The sequence below is a fragment of the Pelecanus crispus genome, chromosome 7, assembly GCF_030463565.1.
Source record: "Pelecanus crispus isolate bPelCri1 chromosome 7, bPelCri1.pri, whole genome shotgun sequence".
Classification (NCBI taxonomy): Eukaryota; Metazoa; Chordata; class Aves; order Pelecaniformes; family Pelecanidae; genus Pelecanus; species Pelecanus crispus.
The window spans coordinates 46,911,165-46,936,591 of NC_134649.1; the positions used below are offsets into that span (position 1 = coordinate 46,911,165).

The 25,427-nt window shown below is 43.0% G+C and overlaps 1 protein-coding gene across 1 annotated transcript; it reads left to right on the plus strand.

Moving 5' to 3' along the window:
• Window positions 1-3,913: 3,913 nt before the first annotated feature.
• Window positions 3,914-24,647, plus strand: GXYLT2 (glucoside xylosyltransferase 2). The gene is made up of 7 exons (XM_075714385.1): window positions 3,914-4,119; window positions 11,718-11,907; window positions 12,113-12,244; window positions 19,156-19,407; window positions 20,443-20,566; window positions 23,546-23,718; window positions 24,465-24,647. The coding sequence occupies exons 1-7, from the start codon at window positions 3,914-3,916 to the stop codon at window positions 24,645-24,647; spliced, it is 1,260 nt and encodes a 419-aa protein (XP_075570500.1).
• The last annotated feature ends 780 nt before the right edge of the window (window positions 24,648-25,427 follow it).

The window sequence follows — 25,427 nt, forward strand, 5'->3', positions numbered from 1 at the left end:
TTTCAGATAAGGATAACAACATGGGTCTCTAGAGGTGGGACGGTGGTCTTTATAAATTCAGGATCAAACTTGCAATAGTCTTTACGAGAACAAAATCGTAACAGTCGGGGATGTAAATATGTAACGTGTTTTTTCTTGTTACCTTTTGTGGTGTTACCTGCTAGACAGATGTCCGACTTGCTTTGAAGTAGGCGTATGTAAAGTTTGCATGTGAGAGATCAAGTTATAGTTTCGCTGCTTAGTGACCGAAGGTCGTAAACTGGAATATCAGCAACTGTAACGCAGAGGCCCTAGGAACCGCTGTGAGAGCCTGACCTGCCACTGCTGAGCAAAGGAGTTCTGACATCCATGGCCCACGCAGTATGGAGAGGCAGGCACATCGGGTATGGCACGTCTTTGTGGCAAATGTGGGGTTTTGTGCTGAAGCAACTTTCAGGTTTTTAAACAGCTTCCTAGGGATCTGTCGTGGTCTCTGCTGTGTTGAGAGCCCTTGGAGTTGTTCAACTTACACTCCAGAAGTAGCATATAAACACCTCTGTTTGCTAGTCTGGATTTTAGTTGTAGGACAGTGAATTTTTGAGATTTATTGCTCACTAGATAGCGTGTGGCACATTTTTCTTCCTATGCCTGACCTGTAGAGGGTGTATTTCTGTGACAGCCCTGTTCCCAGGAACCTGGCTTTTTTAACACAGTCATTTATGCCCGCATTGAGTCGCTTGAATCTTTGGCTGCTGTGGAAAACAGCACGTGTTACAAAACCTTAGAAATTAAAAAAAAAAAAAATTACTAAGAAGGCTTCATTTTTAAGTTTTTCTCAGAATATAACTATGCTTTAAATTAGTTCCTTACAGACCTACATAATCTTACATTATAGTGCAGGCCTTTGAATTGCCTTTCATTATATGTGACGATGCCGTGATACTGTGTCTGCAATACAAAATATGCCAAATACACTTGGTATTAATAAATTTGTTCAAGTCTAAAATATATGAAGTTTTACTTAAGCTGGCTCTCTCTATTGTTTTAGATCTAAGCCATCCATTTGACTGAGTATCTCAGTAGCCACTGCTGTGTATCAGCCGCACATCGTGGCCAGTCCATTGCTTTGCTGCCAAAGTTGAACACTTCGGAGAGTGCGGTGGATTCAGCGGCGCCGATCTGAAGCTGTGCAGTGTAACTCTGTTTCAGTCCAGCAGTGGAACTGATTTTGAGCACGCACGCTGGTGGCACGGAAGAGTTGATATTTGCACAACTTTGAAAGACAAAGGTGCAAGTAGGCAGGTAAGTGGTACACTACCACACATCACAGAAACAAGGGGAAAAGTCTCTAAAAATCCCTTAGAATGTTTTTCAGATTTCGTAATGTTTACCTTGGTAAATTGCTAATGCATCTCCTACATATGAAAGAGAATTTAATGATAGTATAAAATCCCACATTTGTACAGGTTGAGGATTTCAGGGGGCTGCTACTGGTACTCATTTTTTTATTAAGTACGAAGTTTGGTAGGGTTTTATTGTAGTACATATGTTCTCAGAAAAGAGCATACGTTTATGCATTGTGGTTTTTCTGTAGTTTCTCATTTAGTATTGCTATTTTCTCTTAGCATGAAGTAATTTATATTTTTACATCTGCTCAGAATCTGAGTTGGACGAAATTCTGAAACAGTAATCGTTCATTGCATTTGCATTGATACTAAGGCAAAGTACATTTTGGGATACCATTAGCAAAGGCTTGTTGTGACAGCAGTATAAAATGGCCAGGCTGCGTAGTTGCACTGCCAAGTGAATGCTGTTTAAGTAGCAAAGGACCAACTCTTGGAAGATTTATCCTAAAAGTAAACCTGACTTTACAGAGTAGGGCTGTGCAGCAGGAGGTTCACCCTTTTGCACGAGATGCATCATTTACAACGCGCTGATCCTTTACCTCGGTAAGGTCCTGATCTGGAAATACAAGAGACTTTGTCCTCGCAGCCTGCGTAGTTACCCATCTGAAGCATAATGCTTCCCCGCAGGCAGCACTGTGACTTCAGTGGTGGTCTCCACGTTACAGTTGTGGCACGGAGCATTTATTTTAAAACAGATCAAACAGCCCTGCGGTGAGCACACCTCCAGAGAGGTGAGAGACATGACGAGAGCTGTGCTGGCCATCAGCGCCATAGCCCTTCTCCAGTGCAGTGCAGCAAGTGTGCGGCCGTTGCACCGCACAGCAGTCCCTGGAGTTGAAACCGGCCACGCTCGCGTCACTCAAGTTCAGGTCCAATACTAACACCATGAGGGACATGCGAGGCTCCTGTTTCCCCGCCCTCCCTGTTCCAAGGTGGTGTCTCCATTCATTGCACGGCTTATACTCCAGCTCCACGGGGCAGCACGAACACTTGTATTTCTGTCATAGTCTACATTTAAAGGTGATGAATTGGGTTACAAACCTAAGTAGGATTTATTTCTGTGAAATTTGCAGTGTCGTGGTTTCTGCTGATGTCGCGCAGACCAGCCAAGTAACTTTGTCAGTCGTATGAGGACAAGTGCAAAGCCCCCCAAAAGTAAGTGAATGCTTACATTCCTTCACAGTTCTACAAGTAGCACAGTTTACCCCAATGCGACCTGCCTTTGAAGCAGGTGGGGTGAGAACAGCGTGTAGGTAGGAGATAAACTGGGGCTGCAAGGCGGAGGGAAACTCGGCCGCAGTTTGCCCATTTCGTAGCTCAAACAGATGAAACATGCCTCAGAGACAGCTCTCTGACCTTTTTTCTGTGCACACTCACGTTCTTCCAGTACCGCACACCCACACAAGCAGGAGTCTTTGTGGGGCATGGAAATCAAAGGTACCCTTGACTAATGCCAGCGGCTAGATCCCAGAGCCCCAGCAGCTGGATCCCAGAGCCCCAGCAGCTAGGATCCCAGAGCCCTAGCGGCTAGATCCCAGAGCCCCAGCGGCTGGATCCTGGAGCCCAGGCAGCTGGATCCCGGAGCCCCAGCAGCTAGATTGTAGAGGCTCAGTGGCTGGATCCCAGAGCCCCAGGAGCTAGGATCCCGGAGGCCCAGCAGCTGGATCCTGGAGCCCCAGCAGCTGGATCCCAGAGCCCCAGCGGCTAAGATCCTAGAGCCCCAGCGGCTAAGATCCCAGAGCCCCAGCAGCTAGGATCCTAGAGCCCAGGCAGCTGGATCCCAGAGCCCCAGCAGCTAGGATCCCGGAGCCCCAGCAGATCCCAGAACCCCAGCAGCTGGATCCCAGAGCCCCAGCAGCTAGGATCCCGGAGCCCCAGCGGCTAGATCCCAGAGCCCCAACAGCTGGATCCCGGAGCCCCAGCAGCTGGATCCTGGAGCCCCAGCAGCTGGATCCCGGAGGCCCAGCAGCTGGATCCCGGAGGCCCAGCGGCTAGGATCCTAGAGCCCAGGCAGCTGGATCCCAGAGCCCCAGCGGCTAGGTCCTGGAACCCCATCGGCTAGGATCCCGGCGCCGCAGCAGCTGGATCCCGGCGCCTGCCTCGCCTTTCTTCCTGCAAGGAGGCACCGCCGCGTGGTGACGGCGTTCTTAAACAACGCGATTTCGGCGAAGGCTCTGCCGCGCCACCCCCCCCCGCCCGCCGGCCGTCGCCCAGAGGCGGTGTGGCGCTGGGGCGAGCGCTGCGGGGCCGGCCCCGGGCCCCCGCCGCCAAGGCCGCCCCGCCCCGCCCGGCGGGGGCCGGCGAGGGGCCGGGGCCGCTAGTCCAGAGAGTACGGTAGGGCGCGCCCCGCCCCCGCTGCCGGGAGCCGGGCCGGGGCTCGGCGGCCACGTCCCACGGCCACGTCCCACGGCCACGTCCCACGCCGTCCCACGTCCCCGGGCCGGGCGGCGGGCGATGCGGGCGGCGGGCGGGCCGAGGGGCGGGCGGGCGGCGCGCCCCGCGCCCTGAGCTCCCCGAGCTGCCGCGCCATGCGGCTCTCCTGCAAGGTGGCGGCCGCGCTGCTGTGCCTGGGCAGCCTGCTGCTGCTCTATCTGCTGGCGGGCAGCGCCGCCGCGCCCCCGCGCCCGCCGCCCGCGCCCTCCGCGCCCGCCCGCCCCGCCGCCCGCCGGCAGCCGCGCCTCAGCCGGAGCCCGCCGCGGAGGAGCCCCGCCGGGGGCAGGCTCGCCAGCGCCAGGTAACGACGGCGGCGGCGGCTCCGCCTCCGCGCTCCCGGACGGCGCCCGGGATCGCGGGAGCTCGCCCGGCCCACGCGTGACCGGCCGGCGGCCGCGCCCGCTGCCTGCCCTCGGCGGGGAGCCCCAGGCCCCTCCTGCCCGGCTCCGGCCCGCCCGCCGGGGTCGGCCGCGGCCAAGCCCCCACGCGTGCCCTGGGTCCCCTGTGCGGTGGCCGCTCTCCCTGCCGCCCGCTCCCGCGGCAGCGCTTCCCCTTCCCGGGGCTTTTCTCCCCTCGGCTCCGCGGGTGAGCGCTGAGGAGAAGCCCTTGCGCCGCCCGCAGAAGTTAGGAGCCCTTTCCCGTGTCTTTTCACCCGGAGCGTGGTTGCCGGAGATGCCACGCAAAAGCGCGTGGAGGTCTTACCCCTGCCTCCGGTCCCCGCGTCCGATTCCTCGGCGTGTCTGTGCGAGGCCGCCGCTGGAAGAGCCGCTTGTCCATCACTTGCGGCCTTGTTCTGAAGGCCGACGTGGGGAGTGCGGTGCTGGCTGGCTCCAGGCCGTGAGGAGCTGCTGTCACTCTCCGGAGTTACCCTGCTGCGAATTTTTCGTTCGTGCTGCGGGGAGAAGGGAGGGCGGCTGGCTGTTTCTCTGTGGTACCGCTGGCTTCCCAACTTCGAGGCACCGGCGGATTTTAAGCTGTTGAGCTTTTTGTTTTGAATGCTTTTTATATGTAAATTCATTTAGCAGAACTTTTATAAAGAGTTTGAACTCACGGTGTGTTGCGTTTGCTCTTGCAGCACCTTTGCAGGCAGAATATTTTTTAAAAAAATCTAATTACTTGAGGAAAAGATACGGGCAGCGTGCTTTCGGTGGGTGGAGGACTGTTTTCCCCTTTGCATTCCAACTATATTATGGTCAGTGTGACCTCATATATCTAATTAACTTGGTATGTCTTTGTGTCTTTGATTCACGATTTCGCAGAGATGTTCTGAATGAAGACTATTCCTGTTTTTTGAGCTGTTATTCTTTAACTTATTAAAGCAGTTGGTTTCTTACAAGCATTGTTACCCTGCTGAATGCAAGAGATGTTTACTGTGGCTGAGAATGGATCATGGACAGAATTCAAATGCACGTATTAAAGCAGGATTATTTCCACTAGCAACTGTACCTCCTGAAGTCATTTTTCTTTAAGGCATATCACTGCGATTATCATGGAAATCAAGAAGGACACTGAAGGAAGGAGCCCAGAAAGTATGAAACTGCTGGAGAGTGTAAACAACTGTTCCATTTCAATGAGCTTTTCAGCGAGCATCTTTTTGTTCCAAAATTTGACATTATCTAACTTTTCTATTATTTATTGACTTTGCAAGTACTTTTTACAAGGTCTGCAACACAGAAAAAAAAAAAGAGGAATGCTGTATTTAAACCATGCCTTTTCTTCATTTTTTTGTTTGTTTGGTATTTTTTGTGGTGTTTTGTTGGGTTTTTTCCCCTCACATCTGCTGGCAGGGCATGATCCTGCACCATCGGCACCAGCAGAAGTTTGTGTAACTGCGAAGCACAATTCTGTGGGTCCAGTTCTGCCTCTCACTGAAAGATTCTTTATTGCATTGGTTACAACTAAACCAAAATTTATTTACATGAGGGCATCCATAAAGAAGCAGGGTTTTTTTGGGGTGGGTGACATAACGTGGTCCAAGTTGAGGAGATGCCCGCCTTCTTGGAAGGGCAGAAACACCCGCCGACGGGTGCTGTTCTGGAATGAATCACATCTGTGCTCGCATGGTGAAGGCATCAGGTGGTGGGATCTGCTTGGCTTAAAAAGCCACGTCCAAGATGCACTGAAAGCAGCATGAGGCTGGTTCCAGGGGGCTTGAGTTTGGGGTGGAAGAAAGGGACAATGATTTAACTAGTTACTGACTTCAGGAGTGAGTATTCCCGTTGATTTAATAGGCTTTGCTTACGTGTGTCCTTATCGTAAAGCACATCCAATGTGACATGCTGAATTGGGGTTGTTACTGCCTGTTCAGTCCTCTAATATAAATAATTATTATTTCAATTTCACCTTATGAGCAAAGGAAGATTTTATTTGATGTGAGAGATCAGATATGATCTAACTGATTCCTTCAGGATAATAAAAAGTCTCATTATGACTGTGTAAGATCTTGTGATCTGATCACATGTGTTTATATGTAGACTGCACGATTGATTCAAATGACCTTAGTGAAGTTTTGTCTATGTGAATGTAAAAAGGTGTTTTAATTAGTTTTGCCAAGTTGATTTGTGTAGTTTCGTCAGAAGAGTGCTGGTTTTGGTCTGAACTCAGAAATAACCAAAGGCGTTACCTAGGGTGTGCGTTTGATTTATAAGAATCAGTCATGTTGCAGGCAAGGTGAATTGTAGTTTAAGTGGGATTTTGTAATAATGCTTTCTGTAGACACATGGTAATAATAGAAGACATTAGCTTTTAAGTTTTAAGAAGCGCAGGTTTCTCCTAATGTTGGTAGTCACACATGGTAAAAGCTTATCTTAGTCACGTATCGTTAGCTGGCTGGTGCCTAGCAAATGTTAGTAAACACGTTCATGCGTCCTGCTTTGGTCATTAGATAATTTTGGCAAATCTAGATGAGCATTGCATGTAAGTCTCTGGTTAGCTTTGAAAACTGATTTTTGATGGTGGTTTTATTGATCCTTCCTCTTGGGAGTCCATCATCCTATGCCTTCAGTAAGATTTTTTTCATATGAAGAATTATAAATATGTGCCAAACCAATGTGTGCAAAGTATCAAAAAGCAAAAGGGTTATTTTGCATCTGAAGGGCAGATGTGACCACACTTTCTATTAAACCAGCGTGGCAAGACTTGGGAAGTGAACCTTTGCCAGCACATTTAGTTCCCTGGAAGTAACTTTTCCAAAGCAAAACATCTCTTACATGGCAACCTGTCAAAATACTTTTTCTTTCTTTGCAGCCTGTGTGCACACACATGCAAGTTTGGCTTGAATTTGATAGCCTATAATAATACGCTGAAGGCCCAAATACCTCATACTTGTCTAACAAAGAACCCACTTGATAAAAGAAGAAGATACAAACATCCATTCTGGTTTTGAGTGGTTTTTCTCCCCTTTCTCTGAGCGGTAGAAGGAGGTTGAAACTTCAACAATTTTTTGATTGTCAGCAGCTACAGTCAGTTTTGTGCAACTGTGTTAAAGTGAGAAAACTTTATTTAAAAACATTTACAGCCTTTCTAATTTATATTTTGAAGTGTGTGAGAGAATGTGCTTCACATTATGGAGCCACTGTTGGGACGTTGACTCAGTGCTGACTGTCAGGAAAGGTGCCTATTTAGTGAATCACCAGTTTTGATACAATGCCTAAATCTAACCTTGTTTGTGCTGCAAGAGTAAATGAGATCATAATATGAAGAAGGTTTCAAAAACTAACAACTATATTCCACTTTGTAAGAATCTGCATGCATTATCTTTCTCTCAGGAATAAAATTGAAGGCTTGAATAGATTAGCAGGCTCTGTGATGAGATGGGAACTCATTATTTTGAACGGATCTGGATTGATTTAGACACGTTTTGGGTTAATTATGTTTGAGACACTTTGGCTGTGACTAATAAGAAAATTGCATGTAATCTAAACTTTAAGACCTAGAAATGTACACTGTTGTGCTTGAGCACTCAGGCTTCTGCTATATGAACACCCATGCCTGTCAGAAAAAAATGTATACAGTAAATAAAATACCATTGGGCAACTGGATGGGAGTTGGTCTGTATTGTCGGAAGGTCTTTGCTATAAACATTTTATTGTGCTACGTCTTACCAAGTCTGTCCTCAGCTGTTTTCATAGGGACGTATTCTGAAAGTATTTCGTGATGCTTTCTCTAGTGCTTAATCTTAGGCAACAGTGCTTTATGTTAAAGCCACATAACAGGAGAACAGCAGGTAAGGGAGAGCAGGAAGCAATTTTCTCTGAACAGATGGGTAAAACAGGGAACAGAGCAAAGACTTTGACATGTTACCCAAGTTAGATTTGTAATATATCGATGAGCTACATTTACGTACTGAAATTAGAAGAAGGATATCAAGGCAACAAAGACCTTGTGTATATCGTTTCTTTATTTGTTCTTGTCAAACACATTAAACTTTAAGGCCCAGGTCTCTGTATTGTTTTAGATACATTTAAACATTTAATTTAGGTTATAAAATCCAATTATAGACTCTATCCATAACCAATAAGTTGGTCTACAAATGAATGAATGCGCGTATAAATGTTAGGAAGAATTGGCTAATAATAATTGTAGTACTCTGTGGGTCTGTGTGCTTTTTAACACACTTGGAAGTCTCTTGAGGTTGGTAACTATTACGACTGTAACAGCTGTTCCCATTTTACAGGTAGGACAACTAATGCGTAAAGAATTAATGACTCACCCGAAGCTTTGCAGGGTCTGACTTACTGAAACAGAGCCAAAACCAGAGCTCGCTTACCCTTCAACAACTACCTGCATACTTCTCTATGGCAAAAACCTATTCATGTCTTAGGTTGATAACCTAGCAATATATTCTTTCTTGCTTGCCAGCTGTTTTTTTATTCTGTGTAACAAATTTTATCCTTTGTACAATTTACCACAGTGTTATCATACTCCATCCTTTAAAACGAAGTCTGCATCTTTCATCTACTCCCTTTGTTGTGTTGTCTAGTAACATCTGAGCAGGTAGTGTGTGGGAAGACTCTTAGCTTCCCAATATCTTTGCATCAACCACTGGTAACTACATGATAAACATTGGCAATTAGAGGAGATACACTGTATGGAATCAGGATTCAGAGTGTGAATGATGAAACCTTGTATGAAACCTCAGCTTAAAGAAGGCCTGCCATTAAGCAGTAAGTCTGTCTGAATGAGAAGGCTCCTGGTGCCCAGCCCGACCTGCCCCTGGTAGAAAAGAAGTAGCTGCGCCACTGGTATGAGCTAAGTTCTAACCTCCAGTTCCTCTCTTGACAACACATGGTGGAAGCCCTCTTATCTTCAAGAGGGGATCCAGATCAGCCCGCATAGCTGTTTATTCTGTGTAAAGCAGAAGCATCCTAGATGCTGTTGGTCAAACTGGAACTGTTTTGCTTGAAGACATTGGCCGTGTCCTGCAGATCTTTAAGGAATATCCTTTCATCCAGATGTTATGTCTCACCATCCCTTCCCTTCCTCCCTGCCCTGTGTGTACGTGCATGTATAAACAGAGGAGGGAAGGGGAGTTGCGATGATGTTCTTTGCTGTAATCTGCTCCTGTCATCTGCTCGTTTGCCTTCCTAGCAGTTTGTCTTTGCCTTTACTGCTGCCTGTTTTCAGACTTCTGGCTAATAATAGTAATTTTGTAAAGGCTAAGCCGAAATTGCTGTTAAATACATCCTGCTATGGCACTCTTGTATCTGCCTTTCCAGCTCACCTTTGTTCTCACAGTCCTCTTGATTTCCATACGTACTTACAAAAAAGATGCAAAATGTTGTGTCCCAACATTCCTCTGTACCTTGTTGCTACTTTCCTCACTAACTGTTGCCCTCAGTGTCCTGGACCACTGCTGAGGTAGTTCAAATACTACCTCGTGGTCCTTTTCTCAGGGATTTTTAGTCCCTCTTAGGCCATTGCAGGCTCCTGAACCCCTTCAGCCCAGGTCTTCACGACTCATAATTACTCATCTCCAAGGCTCAGCTTTCTCCTCCACTCCCGGGGGCTGGGAGGGTGTCTGTTGGCAGGCGGGATGTCTCTTGTTCATCCGTAGCTCCCAGGGGCTTATGGGGTGTTCCGCTTTCATCAAGCGTTGCTTCTGCCGAGTCTGTTCGTTGGAAGTGCTTGTCTGCATATACTGGATTTTTCACTACAAAAATAGCTGCACAATGGAGAGTTCACCGTGGCTAAAATTTGCAAAGAAAAGGTGTTGGGCTTTGAAATGTTGCAATAAAAGCTTAGAGTTTAGTCCCTCTCCCAGTGAATTCCATTGCCACAAGCTATATCAAAGCAGTTCTCATCCTGCATATGGCTTGATTTAGAGACTCAATTAAGAGGAAACATTAAAGAGATAGGGAGAAGGGGGGAAAAGGGGATCTGTGTGAGCAGCTAATTATTCACTTCAATAATTCAGTGGTTTTTACACTAATAGGTTGGAAAGTAAATACCACTTCACATAGATGTAGTATTCCATTATTTATACACTGATGAAATTGGGGTTTAATTAAGACTAAAGCCTAAGACTTTAAACCCTTAATGAAACATGTTGCTTTGTATAGTCAGTAAAGTACCATTGGCTGGTATTCCTTAACACAGAAGTGGATTACTCTGTAGTACAGAATGCTGCTGTTAGAGCAGCATTTTAATGTCTGCAAGAAGACAATGACAGCTTTATTAAATGTCATTTTTCTCTTGATTTAGAACTTTTGTTTCTAGTATTAACTTTACGGATTAATTGTAGATATGTAATTGTGTGTGCTGAGAAGAGTCAGGGATTGATGTCCTCTGTTCAGTGATATGTCAAGAACTGGTAGTGATCTATGATTAGCCTTTTGAACTCTCCTATAACGATTACGATGCTTGTAATTCAGTTGCTTTGTCAGCACACATCCATCTAACAGAGTATAAGCGCGATCCGTGTTGGAATGTGAACACAATACGGTAGAAGCATTCCTGGAGGATGTGATTTTTATCTCCATACTGTTGGGGGGGGGGTGGGGGCACACAAAACCAAAAGCTCATATTTTCAAAATGTCTTCAACTCCCCAAAAGAACCCCGATTTTTCTGGCTAGCAAGTAGCTTCAGTGTGCCTTTTACACGCAGATTCCCCTATAGTCTAGCTGAAATTTATTTAAAGCCTCCACAGATGCGTGCGAAGTGAAAACCACATAGTTTGGCCCTTGACTGCTTGCGGATCATAGTCTGATTCATCTGGGACATGTGAATATGTTTGTTTTTAAAAATCTCTACTTTAGCAAAATCTCAGGGATTCCGTTGGGTGAAATGGAGAGCAGTCCTTTGAAACTATGCCAGTACCTTCAGGCCAGGATTAAGGCATGCATTTTTAACAGCAAAATTAATTAACTGTTAGTATAATTTACATATGGATGGAGTGGATTTTTTTAAAGTATGGATGTCTTCTTCCAGTCTAGCCAAAAGTTACGGGCCTGGTAATGAAGTTACTGGATGTAGTTCTGTAATCCGCATTGTGTTAGAAAGTTGGCTAGGTAGTAATAAGTCCATTCTGGCTTCATAACCTCTAAGCTGGGAAAAAAAGCTATCATTTGCACGGAGCAAGCTGTCTGGTTTGAGGTGCTGTTGAATTATTTTCCTCTGCGTATGTAGTGCAGTGATTTATGCAAATCCAGAAATGTAGGAATAACCAGAAAATTTCTGAAAATAGCATATTTCTTTGTGTTGTAATTTTAACACTCTTAATTTGTACCGTTGACAAAATTGGCATGACACTTGCATGTTTTGTGGATATCTAATCAGAAAAAAACCCTCCTGATCCCCTACATAATGAAGGGGAAGAAAAAAGCCCTGGTATCTATTAATGCAGTATTCTCTTCATGTGTACCTCAGTATTTTTTATATGCCTATTTATGATTTTTCAGGAAGCCTGGAGAACAGAAACATTCAAAAGAGCCTTCATCTTTGCAATGCATGCATCTGGCAGTTGTGGCATGTGGGGACCGGCTGGAAGAGACGCTAATCATGCTGAAATCAGCAGTTCTCTTTAGCAACAGGAGGCTCTGTTTTCACATTTTTGCTGAGGATTCCCTTAAGCCTGAATTTGAGAAGACGGTGAGTTTCTTTGTCGTTTGGTAAGTAAATAAATGAGTTAATTATAAGCTGCAAATCTCTGAGCAAAATTACATTGAAATCAACAAGTAGCAACTAAGCACTTTTCTACTGTATGTGGTTTATAAATTCCTTATGCATGCGTATTTTTTTAAAAAAAAACTATATGACATGTAGTGTCTAATTCCTTCCCCCCCATGTCTTTCAGTTAAAGCAATGGCCTTCCTCATATACAAAGAAGTTTGAATACAACATTTACCCAATAACCTTCTCAGTAGGAAATGCTCAGGAATGGAAAAAGTTATTCAAACCATGTGCTGCCCAGCGCCTTTTTCTTCCGGTAAGGCACCTGGATTTCTGAGTAGGTTGCTTCAGGAAAAGGTTAATTCCACAGAAAGGAAGCTTTGCTGGTGTAATATTAAAACCATTTTCAGGCTGAAACATCTGCTTAAAGATATTTTAATCTGTGCTTTAGCCACTTAAAAAAACAAAACAGAAATCCAGCCTCGCTTTTTCTCCTGCTAACAAAGAATGTGTGTTTCTTATTTGTCTCTAGTTCCATTAGCCTCTCAGACTCTTAAGATTCAGTGCGAGAGCTCATTCAGGGCAGATGCTTTCAGGGTAGATGCTGCATGCCTTCCATAAATAACATTCTTTTCAGCGTGCAGTCATCGTATCCTCTTTACCCACTATCTCCCTTTCCATATGTTAGCCCTTAGACTGATGCTTTCAGCAATCCCTTTTCCTTGAGTTTTATTTCTTTTTCCGTGACTGTCAGATTTTGCCCTTAAGGTAATAATTCCAGTGTGCTCAAAGTCAGATTTCGTGCAAGAGCCCTGTGTATCCTGGGATCTTCAGGTTCACTAAAAATTTGTATTCTTTAAAGTACAATACAGTGTCATAAACTTGGAAAATATTTAAGGTTGCTGGAGAGAAAGAAGGTGTTGATAACAATTTTGCATATGCAGAAATATCAGGAATTGAAAGAACTTTTGCATAAAGCAATTACTGTGGAATCGAGACCATATAAAAAAATACCTCATGCATTGCTGTTGATTGGTGTGACTCCAGTAAAGTGACGTGCTATTCACATGATCCAGATTTCTTCATTGCTGTCTTACGAGAAATGGGAGGGACAAAGAAATCTTTACTTTCTCAGATGGAAACAATCAGGAGACAGCTGCACGTCCAGATACATAGACTATGAATACATATGTGAGAAAATATGTGCTGTCAGCAGTTCTGTTTATCTGCCATTTAGGGGTAGACTATCAAATGCACAAAGGCCAGAATGGGCTGAAAGTAACTCCCAACTTGATCCTCTCTTCCCTGGGTAAATATTTATATCACCTGGAAAATAATCCCTAAGCGTTAGCTTGTTCAATCCAGATTGTTTGTAAGGATGTGCTCAAATGAGGTTGTTTTCACTGGGTAAACACAATTCTTTGTCCTTCGTATTTCTGTGGTATTTTTTGTCATTTTGGTAGACACTCATCACAGAAACGGTTTCACTTTTATTTGTCCTCACCTTTCTGGTGACAGAAAAGGGTTATGTAGTCATGCTGATTCCTTTAGGCTGGGCAGTGCTTTTTGGGTTCCTTTTTTGTCACTCACCTGTTGCTGAAGTTCTGCAGTAACTTCTTGTAAGGAATATTAGACTGTTGCATGTTGCCTCAGCAAAACTAGGAGGCAGCCTGAACTGTAAATGTTTGTTTCTTTTGGGGCAATTGCAAAATGTTGTGTGTGGTCAGGCTGAGGTTTATGGCTTTGAATAGGAAGGGTTGTCCGAGAGGAGTTGCAGCTGACACTAAGTTGATACGGATAAAGACAACAAGTTGTAGTAGTAGCTGAGGTGGCAAGTGTCCAGTTGGACTTTTCGTACTCAAGTTTGCAGCCTGGCAGAACCTTAGGCTGTTTCTGGGTCATTTCAGGCACCGTTATTTTTATTGGTGCTTGATAACTGGGTTCTGAGGTCCCCTTTGAACAAGACAACACTGTAGAAATCCAGCCTGCACACAACAGGAGCGAAGGGTTTCTAGTGTTATTGTTTAGAGAACTATTTTGACTTGTATTTTAAATAAATACCAGCAGGATGTCAGTATCCTTTTTTTTCTTATCCTTCCCTGTCCTAAGCATTTTCTCCTGCAGTGGCATAAAATGTGACTGGATTTGGGGAGGACCCGAGGAGAGCAGTAGTTGAGTGTATCAGCTGTTTAGCCCTCAGTTGTGCAAATTGTCTTGCTCCTGATAATGCTAAGCCCGAGTGGAATGTGAGTCTTTGATTCACAAGTGCCTCTCCTGCCAAAGAAATCTTTCTCCTGCAGCACCAGCAGGCATGTGAAAGTGGACAGGAGGGGAGGAGGAATGTGTTAAGGGAAAATCGTGTCAGAATCTTTCAATGGTTTTACTCACTGATAAAACTAGAGCTATGGGATGTGATCCTACAGCTTGTAGCAATGAACTGTTTTGTCCTGGGTAGCAGGTTGATCTACACATTCCCAACTTGTTGAATCTGCTCAGGCTCCTAAAATATTAAGGAAGATCATACAGCATCCTACATTTTGTAGAGGCATTCTGTGACATCTGATCATATGTTTGCTACTTATATACAGGGAAAGTAGATTGAGCCACCATGTAATCGCACAAGTCTAAATCTCTTGCTGCAGTCTACTACAATAAACCCATCAATGGGATTTGCAAAAGCAGAATAAGGAAGATGTGGATCTTAACGTGAGCACAAAATGAAACTTTAAAAATGAACTAGGAGGGTAATGCTCTCAGCAATCACTTGAAACTGTTTTGTAACACTAACGTGGATGTTACGACACCAGGTGAAAAACTGTCTCCTGGCCTCGTGAATGTTGCATACCGCAGAGCTGGCTTGCAGCTGTCTCTGTATTGCTGTTTTGGAGCTACCAAAACAATCAGCTAAAGTATCATGAAATGCTTAAGGGATTTTTGGATGATTTTAGTTCTAATAGTAACTAACATTTAGAACCCTTCTCAAAACACTTAATCTACTTAAGAGCTTTTAAGGTAGCTTAGCAATATCCCTGTATTATAGGTGTCCTCTTGGGGATGCTGCTGAAGTATCCAACCCGGTGGATCAGTGGCAGCACTGGGAATAGTCTGTCTCTGCTGTAACTTGAGTTAATTGCTTTCTGCAATTAAGTTTAGTAACTCAACTTCATGGTACTGCTACATTAGCATCAAGATTTGTGATTTGTCTCTAATTTTGGATAAAGCTCTGAAAAACTGCCATGCTAGCTGTTGCAAACCATTAGGTAGCACAGCTTCACAACACACCAATATGTGTTTACACAGTAGTGTGTTATTACTTGCCAACCTTGCTAGCACAGGGAGAATCTATGGAGACAGAAGTTGTGAAATCAAATTACAGATAATTGAGTATTTAAGTGAAGTGTCAGGCTAAATATAGCAAGTTCTGTGCAGAACTTCTTGACAGATTTACTAAGAACACTCTATATAGCTGCAAAAAAATCACACTTCTCTTAAGCTGTAAGTGCCTGTAGAGCGAGGAAGAAGATAAGCACAGTCAAGCCGTATTCCTGACCGTTCGTTTCAAAAATCACAGTCTGTCAGGTATGTCTACATGCTTTGTGCTTGCAAGCATGAACTCAGATTACCAGACGCAGTCTTGCGCTGCTTATGCTCCAGGTCAGCTGCATGTCATTTTTAACCTGCAGTCATGTCCCTCTGGTTAGCCCTCCTGGCAGGCGCAGCGTGCTGCCAGCCCTAGCTGTGCAGCGCCTGGTTCAGCCAGAGCAAGCTGGAGCAAGGTCTTGTGTGCCACAGGCTTGCCTTCTGCTGCTCAGCTGCTTTTGACATTGAAAATCAGCAGACTCAAAAATCCATCATCTCCTCTTCTATGCTTTTGAATAAGTAAAAACTAAATACTATTTTAAGTGCTGTGTAAAGCCTAAAAAATTATTTTGAAAACTCTTATTTAGTTTGGGAACAGAGCTACCTGAAAGCTGACATTGGGAATGCCGGAGTGTCGTGGTTTAATACTTAATAACTAAGCACCATGCAGCCACTCACTCACCTCCTCCCCACCCTGGTGGGATGGGGGAGAGAATTGGGGGAAAAAAAAAAAGTAAAACCTGTGAGTTGAGATAAAGACAGTTTAATAGGACAGCAGAGGAAGAGAAAATAATAATGATAATAATAATGAGAAAAGAATATACAAAACAAGGGATGCACAATGCAGTTGCTCACCACCTGCCAACTGATGCACAGCCCATCCCTGAGCAGCGATCACTGCCCCCCAGCCAGCTCCCCCCAGTTTCTATAGTGCCCATGACGCCATATGGTATGGAATAGCCCTTTGGCTAGTTTTGGGCAGCTGGCCTGGCTGTGCCGCCTCCCAGCTTCTTGTGCACCTGGCAGAGCATGGGAAGCTGAAAAGTCCTTGACTGGTGTAAGCACTGCTGAGCAACAACTAAAACATCAGTGTGTTATCAGCATTATTCTCATCCTAAATCCAAAACGCAGCACTATGCCAGCTACTAGGAAGAAAATTAACTCTATCCCAGCCAAAACCAGGACACAGAGTTATTTAAATGAGGTTTATCCCCAGTGTAACTCCATTGAAATCCTGGGAGCTATGCAATGAACTCTTACAGCCACAATTTCTGAAATTAAATTCCCCTACCCAAGGCGAAGTTAAATGCACAGCCAGAAGGGGATGTGATCAATTCAGACTGACATGTGTGGGTTTTAAATAAGTCTTAACACTTTACATGTCAAAGGGAAAAGTGTGAACAGCTTAAAGGAAGTAGCACAGCTTTTCTTTTAGCCTGTTGGGTGTCACTGCAGGGCAACACCTCGGACACAGGAGAGGGAAGAATCTTTTGACAAAACCAGAAAGGAGAGCGTGTGAATCCTGAGTGGAGGAATACCAGGCGGAAAGCGTGGGGTCACATGCTGGTAGGCACCCACTTCCCAAAGAACTGGAATACCTGCTTGAATCTGTTTATATATAGGAAAATTATTACAGTCCATTGACTTCTACACACTTAAATTTATGTGTATATTTAAGGTTGCTGAAAGACCAGTTTTCTGCTGGAAGAAGCGGTGCCCGGGCTGCCACTTATGCCTGGGAGGAGTGTCTATGTGCACCCGTTAAACTTCCCCTTTAACTCACTGCTGGAAAATGCCTGAACTTGTCTCTCTGCCAGGGTACCCTTAAAAAAAAATATCATATATGGTGTGCTGTGGATCCCTCAGGCAAAATCTAATAGCTTCTGCTCTCTTTGTATTCATGTGTTATCTCCTGTCTCAGGCTAAATTTTGGGGTGGTTTTTTTTTTTTAATATATTTTGATTTTATATGACTTTGTATAGTAGGTCCCTATGAATTGGGGCTTACAGGTGCTAAAGAATAATGTACAATATCCAGGATATCCTTAAGCTGAAAAGCCCTTTCTTCTTTTCAACTGTCTGTCTTCTATTGATTTACTCTTAAAGTAGCTGTCTTTTTTTACTTGTTGGGTTTTTTTTTTTAGTATTGGACTCCAGGATACTTAACGTTTGCAAATATTTGCCTTTGAGCTCTTACTGTGTTACTGAACTATTTGTGTCACTCATTTATTGATACCTTCACATGCTGTTTTGTACTTTTTGTGGAAAAATGGTGTATTGCTATAACCCTCCATCAGCAGAGTGATCTGGATTGTGTTGGACTTGTTTACATGGAGTTTCTTGTAAGCATGACTTTTGTTTAAAATGTAGAGATGCTTGCCTTCTGCTTGTCCTGCTGTGCAGGGAGAACATGTAGTTATCATGTCAGAAATACAGGTCAGGGATTTGTTAAACCTGGCTAAATGTCAGTCTGAATCCTGAAGTGTTCAGTCAGGTGAAAAATCTCATTTAAGTCCATACTCATGGATTTGGCATCTTAGTGGATGCCTGTTGAGCATGCTTAAATGTAGTTTTTCCCCCCACTTGTTCAAAATCTTAATGTTGTTCACTCTCTTTCACAGATAATCTTCAGTCACAATACATTTCAATTTACATAAAATTCAGTTTCTTTAGTAGAATTTATTGTTACTGGCATAAATAGGAGAGTTTGTCATTAGTATCGTTGCAATTGGATGAGTGATTGTTCTGTTCCACGGCATGCTGAAAAGCAATAGCCTTTTGGATTTGCTTTTCAAAGAAGGAAAGAAAGAGAAATAGGGCTTTTGGCTGAGCCCAAAGTAAGAAAATTTCAGTCCTTCAGGAATTTTTGGACAGTTGTGGCAAACAATGAAGAAGAGCAACAAAAATGCAGGTGGAACTGAAGGTCAACTTCAGCTAATGATATTTATTACTTAACAAGCAACCTTACAAATAGCTGGTGCAAACATAGAGGGAGTTTTCTTGGACTGCTGAAGCACTATACAATTTGCCCTACTAAAATTAATGAATGAGCATGTAAGGATTTGGATAGCCACAAGGGGGGACATTGTCAACAAGAATAGATTAAATATCCTGGATCTAATTTACAGTTTACACCCTTCTGGCTTATCTAACTTTACTGTGGTTATTCCTGATACAGAGTCTGATAACAGAGATCAGAATCTGACCTGATAAGTTTTAATACAACATTTCTATTTACCAAGCAAATTTTGTTCTTCATGAGGATGCATATACATTTTTGTGATTGGTAGGGTTTTCTTAATTAATGCAAAACATTTGTATATATTAATACTGAATATAAGTCTCCTAGGAGCACAAGGTTGTCATAGGAAAAACAGTCATTAGAAAGGCACAAGGAAACATGATACCAAGTGGAGATGAAAAGTATTCTGTTATACTAGCTCACCCTTTCTGTCTATGGAGGAAGCTATGTGTTTCACCACTTACAGGTCTTGAAAAGAGCTAACAAAGCTATGTAAATATATATTCTTTGCATTTTATTTCTGAACTGATACTAACTGATAGTCCTTGCAGGTATTTTTGAGAGCTCAGTGGATTACTGTTTAATACGAAGGTTAGAATCCGACTCCTGTGGTCTGGTAGCTGTTTTGCTGTGCAGTTTAAAAAAAAAACCAACACACCAAAACAAACAAAACCCAATAACCTGATAACTGTTGTGCTGTGTGTAATTACATTCAGCTGATAAATCAATAACCTCTTGCAAATTATCAGTTTAAAATAAGAGTGCCTTTTGCCAATAATCTTCCTTTTTGTTGTCTGTTTGGTTTCTTTTTTGTCTCCTCTTCTCCTCACTGTGCAAACCCAAAAGGTCATTTTAAAGGACGTGGATTCTCTCCTTTATGTGGACACAGATGTTCTCTTCCTGAGGCCCATCGATGACATCTGGCACATCCTGAAAGAGTTCAACTCAACACAGCTAGCTGCTATGGCCCCAGAACACGAAATACCAAAGATTGGCTGGTATAGTCGATTTGCGCGTCACCCTTATTATGGGACAACTGGAGTCAATTCTGGGGTGATGCTAATGAATTTAACACGGATACGCAACACTCAGTTCAAGGTGAGGAGAAATACAGCTGTTGCCGAAACTAATGATTTATGTATTTTTCACATCTTGTAAAACTTAGCATAAAATTATATAACGTTTGTAATACAAAGAATCTGAAAAATATAGAATATATATAATTGCATACTAAAAGCAATTATAGTGAAAATGATTATTCAAACAAGTGAAACTTCCTGAAGATGCTGGAACTTGCAGATGAAGCAGTCTCTTAGCAGTAGTAAAAATGGCTTCTTCAACATTTCACTTTCCGTTGAAAGATACGTGAAAGAATAAACTCAAGGATAAGGATCTTCAGTGCAGTCACTGTATTGATTTTAAAATTGGAAAAGTTGATGTAAATATCCAAAGAAATTGGTAATTTTTTGCATCTGCTGTAAATAGAATTTTGTATCCTGCTGCAGATCAAGAGACTCCATGAAGTGACATAAATGAGAAGGGAACATTTTCACTGACATCTGACATCTCCCCTCTTTGTGAAAGGCCTAACTTGTAAAATCTCTATTTGTTTCGTTGAGCACATATTCTCTAATCTCTTTAAAAACTTTATTTACCCCAAGTGGTCTTGTTCCTCAGTCAATACCAGGGGTTTCCTATACTGTTACAGGAACAGCTTGAATAAAAAAAAGCCCTTGCTCTTAATATCATAATTCCCAGGGAAGATAATTTTTAGTCTGCATTTTTCCTGGCTGTTATACCTCAGTTTTCACCTTGTCCCTGCATTTTTGCATTTTCCCACTTTTCTACTTTTTCTCCCTCCTGTTGCTCAGAATAGGAAGGTTGTGAATAGCAGGAGCTGACATCAGAGCTAGACCCAGGAGACCTTGCTTTCCTGTTTAGACAAACAGGAGCAGTCAGCTCTGCTGTTCAAACCCTGTCTAGGTCTAACATTCCCTGGCAGTTCTTCATTTTTCACCTAGGCATCTGACATGGCTTAGCAGACTTACAAATATGTGGGTGCCACATGCTGAGTCATATATCACATCGCTGTTCACGGTATTAACCCACTGCTTCTGTTTTTCTGCCCTGCAGAACAGCATGATACCAAGTGGTTTGACTTGGGAGGAAATGCTATATCCGTTATACCAAAAGTACAAAAATTACATTACATGGGGAGACCAGGATTTACTAAATATAATTTTTTACTTTAACCCAGGTAAGTAATGATGCTTGGAGTAATGATTATCTGTGTTAAGAAAATTTCTTGAACTTGGAAAAAAAAAAAGTGCTATTTGTTATTTATAATACACACAGTGTGCTCTGGCATGAAGTTAATGTGTAAGTGCACCTAGGATTTACAACCTATGAAAATACTTCTGAAAGTGGTGCAGGTAGTGGGGCTCGGACTTGATTCCATTGAAGATGTAAATCTGCTTGCTGGAGATTCTGTGAAAATCAGGAAGTGTAACATTAATGATCAAATGCAGGAATGAAGTTCAAGTTGTATGTGTGCTTAAGAGCGTCACTAGACCAGGGCCTAGCTGAAAAGATGTTTTTGTTTCAGATGTTTATCTGAATGTGAAATTGCTAATCTTCCTGCAAAGCTATGCCCTATTTTTCCGAAATTCAGCTCAATTCTGATATTTATGCAAATGAGGAACAAAGCTAATAGAAACAGAAAATGGACACAGCCATTGAAATACCTCCTCTGAAACTGTTGCCCTCCCTACTTTGCTCCTCCACTAAAAGTTACTTTTTGAGAACGATGCTTCCAGCCTCTCAGCTGAATGGTCCAACCTCAGCAGGCACCAGGACGGTGTCGTCTGGATGTTGCCGTTCAGATTTGTGCATTTTCTACTCTTCTGTATTCTTTTTGCTCTGGGACTATAAGGAGCTATGGAGGGCTTCAAGTCTCTCAAAACCTTGTTCTCAGAGAGCAGACGGCATAACCCACCTGTCCTAGTGCGGACCAGCGTGACCGATACGTATGTACTTGTCAGCCCAGCAAAGTGTTGCATCTGATTCCTGCCCGTCAGTCTTGCACAATGCCTCCGTAAGCAGCTTGTAACATTTTTGGTTTGTCCTTGATTTCCTCTTGAATTGGAGTCGTATTCTCGTGAGCGTGTATTTCCCAAGAAACTGGCAAGTTTAGGTCTCTGTTTTTTTAAAAGGGTGTGACTTTTTCCACAGCTGAGAAGGTTTCTGGAAATTCATCCCCTTGTGAGTGTTTGGCACTGATCACACAGAAATGACTTCAGGCACTTCCAGAAACAGTAACATCTGAGAAATGCAAGGATTTCAAAATTGTAGCATAGTATGTGCTTCCCAAAGAAGCCGAGAACCTTATTTCATGCTTCTGAATATGTCGAGTATCCATTCTTACTTGCTTTTCCTTGTTTCCTATGTGACTTTGTATTCCCTCGAGTGACCTTAAGAACAGAGTAAGTTTGGATTGATCCTTATTTATTCTGTTCCCTTTCCTTTTTCTCTAAGGAGTCATAGGGTAGGTAATTGGATATACCCAAATCCAGGCAAATGAGAGAACAAAAGCAAAGCAATAAGCTAACATCTGTTTACTGCAGACAGATGTCAAACATCAGTGTCCCTGGTACACCATGTATTACCCTCAATCCTAGGGAAAAAATAAAGTGGAAGAAATCTTCATTATGAAATCATGAATTAATTTCCAAAAAGAAATTAATGTTAATGGGAATAGGATCTACTGGAGGAAGAAAAAGGTGAAGCCAGGTAAGTTGTGAAGTCGAATTCAAGTCACTAACTGAAGCGTGGAGGACAAAAACAAAGACTGCAAAAATATTTTGATTTTGTGATGAGAGCATTCTCTATCAAATCCACGTTGAGACTCAAGAGAGGCACCTTTTTCCTCATCTCTGAAGGCTGTTGTGATGATTAATGGATCTGGAGGCTCGCAGAGCAGCTAGAGTTTGAGTCCAGCTGTGACAGCAAAAAATGCACAAATGTGTCACGGTGAGGAGAAGATCAAGAATACTCAAGTGATGTGTACGAAAGCTAATAAGCACCTGATGACATCCTCTCCCCATAGTGACCTGCTGATGAGCTGTACTTGAAAACATCTGTTCAAGGTTACCGAAAGGATCCCCATTAACTGTAACAGGGTTTGGATCAGGCGTTCCAGCTCTTCCTGCCCTTTCAGCAACACTGGGGAGCAATTTGGAATGTGTGATAGATCAGACTGAATGGAAACCTCTTACAATCCACGCTTTCTGGAGAAGGCTCCTGCTAGAGAGGCCTTAAGGGAAGAAACATTTCAGAAACTTTTTCTCCTACTTCTTCAGGAACCACACAGGACCAGCTGCAGACTTCCTGGGAAGCTAAGAAAGACCAAGTGAAGAATTCCATCTTCAGTGCTTCTGACATGACCGGCTGGCATAGTGCAGGGATTCATTGTACTCCATTTCTGAAGCAAAAAGGGTCACAGGGACTGCTGTGATTTATTATAAGCTTATTGCAAATACTGTGGGTGCATAAAGTTTTTTAAAAAAAAAAAGAATTGGTAGGAGAAAGGAGGTTACAAGCCCTTTTGAGAGATTAGGCTTATCTTTAAATAACCTGGACCTGTGAAATTAATGGATGACAACCCTTAGAAGGACTGTGCACAAAATACACTACCTCTTATACTCTCCTGTATCTCAGTATAACAATCTGTCATAGCCTCAGTGAAGGCTTCAGCAGCAAACATTGAATATACTTCACAAGCTTTCCCATGCTGTCTCCAGAAGGATTCAGGATTTTGCATAACCCTCGCTGCTGCGTGTGCTTCCCTAGTCATTTCTGTAACTCCGGAAACCTCTTACTAGGGCAGAGGACCCTGGATAGTGCCACCTGGTGCACACTCGCTGGGTTTGACTGTCACTTTTAGCTTTGTAAAATGCTCTCTTGGTTTATGTTTGCACCCAGTCTTTGTGTTGCCCTCTCTTTCTCTTAGTTCAGGTCTAACAGTGCTGAGATATGTATAGTTATCCCCTAAGGAAAGGAAGCTTCTATATCTAGCTGCTGCTTGGGATATTTGCAAAAGAAGTAACTGAATTTTTTTCTGATTGTCAGTCCCAGCTTTTTCACAGCAACATGGTTTAATTTGTTGTAATGCTTGTTTGACGTGCCTTTTTTCTTCTTTGTTTTCCCCCACCCCGTCTCCCCTGACTGATGTTGGCAGAGTGCCTCTATGTGTTTCCATGTCAGTGGAACTACCGGCCTGACCACTGTATGTACGGGAGCAACTGTAAAGGTGCAGAAGAAGAAGGTGTCTCTATTCTGCATGGAAATAGAGGTGTCTACCATGACGACAAACAGCCTACATTCAAGGCACTCTATGAAGTGATACGTGATGTAAGTCTTCTATCTCGATAGAGGCAGTCCTTTTAGTGCAATGTAGATTACTGCTTTAACCGGGTCACTCGGATCGCTATTCCAGCAGATCAGGCTGAGCATAGTTGTGCTTTATGGATACCCATCAGACACAAAATAACAAGGTTGCTTTGGCCTCTCCTATCTTACAGCATGTGTGTATTTGAGGTGATTTAAATGATCCTCCTTCATATTATAGTAAACTTCTAATCAAAAAGTCTGATAAATGGCTTTTCTATAATACTGGAGGGGAAAGAAAGTGTTTGACTGGAGTTCTTCCTGCTGGTACTGCAGCTCTGGTCCATAAATACCCCGTGAAAGCTTGTCCTCCCTGAGCACCTAGCGCCTCTGGGCGCATGGAAGGCAGGAGCTTGCATACAGACACGGGTCCATATTTCCACTTTGAACGTTGTATGTGTGCAACTCCACTCTCTAAAATAACTCTTTTGTTACAGTATCCCCATGTTAGTAAACCTCCTTTAAATACAGACTCTAGAAATACAGTTTCTGGGAAGTTGGCTATTTCAGGTTAATACACCCAGACAAACTTTTCTGAAAGCGAGCACTCTCAAGCAGACCAGTGTTTGAAGTTGATAGGCTTTGATGACACGCTGGGAAGGTGAGGGACAGGTCACTGCCTACCTGTGTAAGGTTTTATCTTACAGAAACTTCTAAAATGCCGTTTTGTAACTAGTGAAAACTAACAATTCTTTTTTTCTTTTCTTTAGTTTCCATTTGAAGACAATCTCTTCCAGTCTTTGTACTACCCTCTGCAGTCTAAGTTTCTGGATACAGTGCACACTTTATGTGGGAGAATTCCACAAGTATTTTTGAAGCAAATTGAGAAAACTATGAAGAAGGTGTATGAAAATCGTGTCATTGTCTACTTGGGAGCCAACCACAGATACTAAATGTAGCTATATTTTTATGCAGAGTTTTTCGTTCTTGCACCCCCATCTCATGAAGCATATAAATGAAGAATATGACCTCTTTTACTGAACCTCGGACTTAAAATACTTTCCTTATCCAATTTCCTAATAACCCCTGAAATTACAAAACCAGAAGAAATCCAAGAAGTCTACCTAAACTGCCCTTTCTTAGGCCTTTTGTTCTCTTCCTACATTTCTCTTGGTTGCAACAGGGAGAGTTGATGATTCTCCCTTTTATTTGATGAGTTTCGTTTGGTTATTTGTTTAAGAACAGCTCTATTCACTGTAACTGTTTTTGAAGTTGTGCAAAAGCTTGTACAGATCTTAGGCTTAACAAAGTTACGGTATGAGCTGTGTAACATATAGGGAATATAACTCTTGAAATGATAGGGCAGATATTCTTGACTGTAATGACAATGGTGAATTACAGAAAAGATGACTCTTGTGATAGGATGAGTTGAAATGTACTATAGTAAAGGGAAAGTATTTGCTTAAAATTGCACTTCTGTCTGAAGTTATATTACCTGCTATTCTTCACATGTAGGACTAAGATTTCCCTTACTTAAAGAGATTAGCGGAATAGAAGTGCCTATTTAGTTTGTATTTTACAGCACTTTTTGTCTAGTGATTGTCATTTTCCCTCTCTGCTCTTCAGTAGTTTTTTGAGGGCTTCTCATGAAGGAATTAGAAGGAAAATAATTACAGCATAAATAGGAAAACAGTGTACAAGAAATGGGAGTGGGATGCAGTGGAAGCTGTGGT

Bases quoted from the DNA above. Each gene is read 5' to 3' on its own strand.
- GXYLT2 (XM_075714385.1), top strand. From the start codon at position 3,914: ATGCGGCTCTCCTGCAAGGTGGCGGCCGCGCTGCTGTGCCTGGGCAGC. The intron at 4,120-11,717 runs GTAACGACGGCG...ATGATTTTTCAG, and splicing joins GGCAGGCTCGCCAGCGCCAG to GAAGCCTGGAGAACAGAAAC. The intron at 23,719-24,464 runs GTAAGTCTTCTA...TCTTTTCTTTAG, and splicing joins TCTATGAAGTGATACGTGAT to TTTCCATTTGAAGACAATCT.